The 7,406-nt window shown below is 37.2% G+C and overlaps 1 protein-coding gene and 1 pseudogene across 2 annotated transcripts in view; one reads left to right on the plus strand and one right to left on the minus strand.

Annotated features, from left to right (window-relative positions):
* Nucleotides 1-7,406, plus strand: part of LOC101568704 — a 279,180-nt pseudogene that overhangs the window by 238,840 nt on the left and 32,934 nt on the right.
* The window catches only part of Taok3 (TAO kinase 3), a 218,409-nt gene that overhangs the window by 80,222 nt on the left and 130,781 nt on the right, over nt 1-7,406 (minus strand). For both annotated transcript variants that reach the window (XM_004636228.2, XM_023720992.1), the window contains exons 6-9: nt 7,167-7,212; nt 6,180-6,276; nt 2,723-2,836; nt 1,466-1,557 (exon numbers count right to left, since the gene is read on the minus strand). In XM_004636228.2, the coding sequence (XP_004636285.1) occupies nt 1,466-1,557; nt 2,723-2,836; nt 6,180-6,276; nt 7,167-7,212 (349 nt within the window). The remainder of the gene's footprint in view (nt 1-1,465; nt 1,558-2,722; nt 2,837-6,179; nt 6,277-7,166; nt 7,213-7,406) is intronic.

Raw genomic sequence — 7,406 nt, forward strand, 5'->3', positions numbered from 1 at the left:
TTTTGATTCCCACCCATGTGAGTCTATTACTAATTGGGAGAAATTAAACAAATACTCAAATTTTTCTTCTTTGAATTTTTTTTTCTTATATCTTTTTATGGCAAAAAGATACTCAGCAAATTAGGTGTCTATCATAGTTTTCTTTGTTGGAAAGGGTCAATGAATAACTGGAAATGCAATACAAAGTATCCCATTTCTCCTTGAAGGCCAGATATTTTGGAAGAAGAAAAAAACTATAATTTGAAGACAGAAATTCTTACAGGATCAGCTTGAAACCAGAAAAGAATACACAATACTAAAATCTAAATTAAAAAAAAATAGGCACAGATCCAGGTGTGGTGGTACATGCCCATAATCCCAGTACTTGGGAGGCTGAGACGAGGGGATCACTGTGAGTTTGAGGCCAGCCTGGGCTACACAGTGGGCTCAACGCCAGCCTGAACTCATGGTAAGATTCTATCTCAAACAAACAAACAAACATTAGACAAACAATTTTTCAAAACCTGATTTTAAGAAGTTGAATGTTTTTAATTTAAATTTATAAAATATCAAGATAAAGGCAGTATTATGAGCCAGCTCATCGTGGATTTCAAAGGCCAATTGTATACATCTTCCCTCAATCCATAACTAGTGAATCACATTGGTAGCTTGAAATTGGCTACAGAGGGAGTATTTATATCCGGGAAATGGACAAATGCTGCAAATCAGGGGTCCCTCCCAACAGGAAGAGATTTGTTTGTTTACTAGTGTGCCAGTGGATAGTGGTAATTTTAATACATGGTAAAGTTCAAAATATATAGAATCAGAGGAGAGATTCTGTAGTATTTTAGATAATTTTAGATAACAATGTTTGGAGAACAACTTCATGACTGGTTTATCTTCTGATATGAAATTGTTTCCAATGCTGTACTCTTTATGGGTCAAATAAAGCTTTAGAGCTGGATCTTTGATAAGCCTTTTAGGGCCAGGCAGATAGCTCAGCAGAATAAGCGCTTCCTTGGCAAGCGCAAGGCCCTGAGTTCAATCCCCGGTTCCGCAGGAAAAAAAAAAAAAAAAAAGGCTAAAAAAGCCTTTTACTATGCTTTTGAATTTCCCTAATACAAGCTGAAGAGTAAGTTAAGGTAAAAGATACAACTATGAAAATAGGACATGCATTACCACTCACACTACGGAGGATGAATATTTTTCAAATATTAGTATGTACTTATTAGCATATATTTCAATGCTTGCTAACTGCTACATGTGCTCAAAGTCCTTCAGTTAAATTGTTTTCCCTTCAGGTAAATTAATAGCATGAAAATGGAACAGGGAGAAAGCACTCTTCTGTGTTATATAAGAGCACAGAAAATGTCTATAATAAGGTCACATTCCTTGATACACATATAGCAGTCATCCATTAAATGATATCTGGATGAGTCATAAGGAGTGAGTCTCAAAAACACAATCAAAATAACTCCGTACTCACCCAATTCAATGCAGGTGATTCCAAGTGACCAGATGTCAACTTTCCCGTCATACTGTCCCTCATCCATAGCTAAGATCACTTCTGGAGCCATCCTAACAAACACAATGTGCAAAAGGCAAGTTGTACATTAAAAACAACTCCTCTCCTGAAGTGAATTAATAAAACAGCTGTTCAAAGAGTTTATCTCATAAATATTTCCTTACATAAGTCACTTTGAAAAACACTATTCAAAGTGTAAAGGTGTTTACTGAAATCAAAACTCACTATGAAATGATACATTATGTTCAATAGATTCTGGTTCTATACTTTACGATTGGTTTTATCTTGGATAAGTTACTTTTGTTCATCTGTAAAACAATTTAATAGTTATACCCATTTATAAAGGATTAATATACATGAAATACAAATTATTTCAAACTATATGAAAAATATTTTAAAGAACAATATAAAGCAAGGTTCTTAGCTACCCCAAAGATAAGTACACAGTTTACAAAATAACAACAACAACAAAAACAAAAGAAATTAGGTTATAGTAACGGATGTCACTTTACTTGTTTGTCCATAGTGTATTTTCATTACAGAGCAGGAACTGTATTAGTTTATGTGCTTTGGACAGAACTGTGCTCTATTATTGTGTATAAGCAGTTGCCGGATAAATCTATCTGATGACGAGGGGGAAAAGTTCAAACAGCAGGTGATATTATTTTAGTAGGTAAGTTATTTTCCAGGGATATAAGTCATATTCTGAGATATAATAAAATTTCAACGTATTCAGGGAAGATAAAAAGGAATCTGGAATAGATTGAGGGAACAACTTTAAAGCTAGGCGAAGTATCAGAGAACTGAACAAAGACAAGAACTTGGATTTCTTTCAATGGAAGGTAACACTTTGCCTCGCCAAAGAAGGCTGAAGAAGATCCCTTGTCCTGGCCTAGAGACTCGGCCTCAAGAGAAAAGTTCAAAAGAAACCGCAAAGGAAATCTAAAACCCGAGCTTGGTCAGTGAGTTGATAATCCTGCTCAGTTTACACGCAGTGACATCAACCTTATTTGAACAATTTACAGCCACTGCTAAGTTTTATACTAGGTCAGGGTGTTTGTTTTTCACTAATGAGTTTTCTAACTTCACATGAAATCTCATTTTGACGCACACTGCTAGGACCTTGACAAAAAACAAAACAAAACAAAACGAAACTAATGCCATCTTGTTCATGTAAACACGTTTTAAAATTGTGTCCTATTTTCTAATTCTACATACCAGTAAGGTGTACCCACGAAGGAGTTGGCAGGAGAAGCCATTGAGGCAGATCCAAAATCAGCTAGCTTCACCTGGCCTGGCTCAGATAGGAGAATATTTCCTGCTTTAATATCCCTATAGGAAAAAAATAAGAGGGTTAGAAAATTACTTTTCAATTTTGATTTTAGAATAGGTCAGAGCATGCAATTAATAAGACAAAAGTTTATTTAAAAAGAGAACTTTGCTCAGATAGCCAGAAGGGGATTTAATAATTATTGCATGTTATAAGGGGGCCCAGATTCCCGGGTATATTTACAAGTAGGTCATACTAATTACTTAAAGGTAGAGCTTTCTTCACAGGGAGGGAACAGTGAGAAAAAAGGCAAACACGGCAGATGAGGGAAACCTCTACAGCTGTTATACATACAAAAAGTGTGTGGGGGATGGTTTTAAATTTATGTATTTGGTACAGGGTCTCACTATGCAGCTACAGCGCAGACTTGCAGTGATCCTCCTGTTCCTGTCTTCCCAGCGCTGGGATTACAGGTGTGCACCACTATGCCCATACTAGCGCAGCATGTGGTGCCAGGAATTGAACCCTGGTCCCTGTGCTTACCTAGGCAGGTGCTCAGCCCACTGAGCTATTACACCAGCACCAAGAAAAAGTGTGTTCTTAAGGGCTAAATCCAGTCACCAGCAATATTTCTTGTGGTGAGAAAACTGGTGCCACTTATAACTGACTTTTATTTTCTCTTCCAGATTATATGACATTCTGGAACCTAAACAAACCTGTGATCACCCTGGATTGACTACCTAACCAATAATCCTCAACTACACACATACCTTTTCTTTCTTGCCTGTGACCCTTTCTCTATGCCTTTAATTGTAACTGCAACTCTAAGGCATTTGAGGGTACATGTTATATAGAAGGTGTTATTTTAAAAATAACACTGTACCGTAAAAAGAAGACCCTGAAAGATCAAAACAAACAAGGATTAGGGATTAAGAAATTGCATTTGTATTGTATTCTTACAATGAATTGCAAGTGGTTACTATTAAAGATATTAGATGTTTTATGCAGTAAAAGGTTTTTAAGATGCAATTTTTTAAAAAAATTCATTCTTCAGTATGGTAATTTAGAATGAGAAGATGTGGATGTACTCTTTATTCTTTTGTAAAAAGGCATGAGGTGTAATGAGTAGTAAGAACCATGAACTATGATGGGCTGTGGAAAGATAAGGCGGATAAAATGAGAAAAACTTCTGTCAGCTGAAAATGGAGCAGGCTCAAATGCTTCCGAAACAACTTTTAAAAAACTTCCCTTGAAAATTCAGTTTCCTTCCTCATGGCGACATTAGGCATTGGCAGAGAGAATTAAAAAAAAAAAAAAAAAAAGCATTATTTGTCTTTACAACAGAAAAATAGCTTTTATCACCTATTTTCTATTAGAAGACTAAACTACTTCTTAAATCAAAATAAAAACCTGGGACATGGTATTCATCTTTAAATTTAAAGAGCATCTTAAAACTTTTTTGTCTGTTTATTTTACAAACTAAAGAAGATAATGTATTACGCAGAGTAAAACAGTTAAGTTAAAGCGCAGACGGAAATATAGACACAAAAAGCTGAACAGGGGCTTTAAGCAAATGCAGACAAATCAGCAGAAGCAAGCTAGCATTCAGTAGTAACATCTCGGCACCAAAGAAACAGCATTTTTAAAACAGCTGTCAAATGCATAGATATTATGGCAAATGTGTTTAATTGATTTTTATCAGACATGATTCTTCATCATAAGTATTTTGTTTTGCTTTATTTTCTGTGTGCTAGGAATAAAACTCAGGGTCTCACATATGCTAGGCAAGAACTCTACCACAGAGCTACACCCTGGTCATTTTTCATCTTTATAAGTATGTAGCACTCCAGAAAGGCTTGCTGTGCCTGTCCTAAGGAGGTTCTGTTTTTGCAGCCCCAGTAACTGATGACTGAAAGATGGAAAAGAGAACTATGACCTAATAGTTTCGCTTCTTCCTAGCAAGGGCCAAGCATTTCTTTTTGCTGTGAGCCATCTCACAGCCTTCACATCTATCTAATATTCCACTTCTTGCACCATACACTAAAGTCAGTACTGTAAGTGTGCTGAGAGCAGGAAAGGGTGGTGACATCTTTCTTTAGGAGAAGTTAGTCGACAGAGGCAGGAGGGAGGCTTACGGGGAGCAAATCAAATGCTGCTCCTCCTGGATGTATGGAGTAATGTTGCCGGAGTGTAGCAACAGGAGAGTGGGTTAGTGTACAGGAAGTACAAGGCAGAGGAATGGGGATGTGGTTCAGTGTTACAGCGTATGATTAGCCCGCATAAGGCCCTGGGTTCCAAAAGAGAAAAGAATATGTAATTTAGACGAGAGCTCTGGATTACTGGATTCAGAGCTAAGAAATGTGACTTTCAATCCTTTCGCTAGGACTTACATGCTGTGAAATTCTGGGCAAGCATTTCAAATTTTTCTGAGTCCCAATCTCTTAATTCTCAAAATAGTACTTTCATTTCTTTTTTCCCTTCTGAGGCAGGGTCTTGCTATGCAGTTCAGGCTGGCCTTGAGCTCACTGTGTAGCCCAGGCTGGTCTAGAACTTGGGATGATTCTCCTGCCTCAGCCTCCCAAGTGCTGGGATTATAGGCACGCATCTCCACACCTGGCTTAATTCTCAAAGAGTACCTTCTAATTACATATCTATGTGGACTAAAGACAAGCAAACATCTTTAGTGATGAAACATCTAATAGTATAGAAGTAACTTGTACAGGGGCTGAGGAGATGACTCAGTAGAATAAGTGCTTCCCTGGCAAGCACAAGGGCCTGAGTTCAAATCCCAGTTCCACTAAAAAAAAAAAAAAAAAAGAAGTAACTTGTTATATGGAATAATAAAGGGAGAAGAAATTCAGCTATGAAATAAATATACACAAAGAAGGCTAATTTTCTTTTCTTTCTTTTTAAAAATTTGATTAAGGGTCTTGCTATGTATGACATGCCATCCTGAGGATCACACTTGGGTCTTTGCGCTTCCAAGGCAGGTGCTTACACCACTGAGCTATCACCCCCGCCCCCAAATTTTCTTTTCTTCTTGACACAGTATCAAAGGCCATTGGGGCCATCTTTCAATTTCCCTGCACTTCAATCCCTGGTAGAAAAATAAATAAATAAAATAAATAAATAAATAAATAAACAAATTTCCCTGCAACACTCAGCCTGCAGGCTAGTTATCTACCAAATGAGAGGATGGAAGTCACTGTGGATGTACGGGAGAGACCAGGAGATGCCAGCTAAACTCTGGTAACGTTACTCCTTACGTCCAGGAGGAGCAGCAATCGGTTTGCTTCCCAGCAATCCTTAGGCAACCTGAAAATTGGAGCATGAACTAATTTTCAAGGATCCTGAAATAGAAAGTCTTGTAACTGAAATGAAAACACAGCTGGCCTCTAATCTTACCTATGAATCAACGCGTGAGAATGCAGGTAGGCCAGCCCTTGCAGGGCACCATGAGTAATGGCAGCTATCTCCACTTCCTGAAGGGGTTTCTTATGAACTGAGGAAGGAGGGGGAAAAGAAGGTCAGGAGTAATCACCGGTCTCATTCCTGTTTTTATTATCTTATATAGCAAGACCAGACTAAATTACAGACTTTCTCAAATAATACCTTGGTCATACATTCGCCTGACTATACAGGATATATATTTTCTATAGAATAGTAATAAATGCTTAGGTAACAGGAAAACCAAGCATACAAACCAAAATAAGCCAACACTTCAAAACAAAACAAAGAAAGTCTAATATTCACTAAGTGAAGAATTTTTAATTTACTTATCAGTTGCAAGTCAATAGTAATATAGTGATTCCAGTTGGCCAGACCAAAATTTATTAGTTTCTTCTAACATTTTAAAAGCCTGGCATATTCTAGGTTATGTTATTTTCAGCCAAAGTCATCTAGAATTACCCCCTCTAACTACAGGTTTTCTTATTTGTGAGAGTTGGCTAATAAACAGTTTTCATTCAGAGATCAAGGATGATTTTGGATTTTTAAAAAAGCCTCTGGTTGTAACAGCATTTCCAGAGGAGACATAGGTTAGCCACTGTATTGGAAAGGGTTGGGGGTGAATATAATTTGGTAACACCTCCCTCTCTTTCATCCATACACATGAATTTCATGCTTTTTACTACACATATTGCATCACATTAGCCAAATATTTTAGCAATACATGCCATAGACAGACGATGAACTACATTGCAAGAAAACCCCTAACATTTCCCAGATACTCTGGGTGACACTCAAAGATAAAGTTTGTACAGCTTACTTGAACAGTCGCTAAGCCCAAGTCATCATCCAACTATACTGCCCAACCTGTACTATAACGCGAGGGGAGATAAACATTCAGATCAAAGTAAAACAGCGAGGAGGGGAGAGTGCTTTCGTTCTTACCTTCCAACAAGTCAGAGGCTGAGCCTAAGCAATACTCCATCACCAACTGTCACAGATTTTTTTTTTTTAAAAGAAAGAACAATACATATTAATAAGAAACTTTCCAAACCAACCAACCAACCAAGGAAACAAGAATGCTAAGAGAATCAATATTTTGACTCACTTGAACTTGTATTATCCTGGTCACTGACACTAAGTGGTCTTCATAAATTCTCAGTTTTTGCTTTAGAAAATCCTTAA

This window comes from Octodon degus, unplaced genomic scaffold (assembly GCF_000260255.1).
Source record: "Octodon degus isolate 3935 unplaced genomic scaffold, OctDeg1.0 scaffold00079, whole genome shotgun sequence".
Classification (NCBI taxonomy): Eukaryota; Metazoa; Chordata; class Mammalia; order Rodentia; family Octodontidae; genus Octodon; species Octodon degus.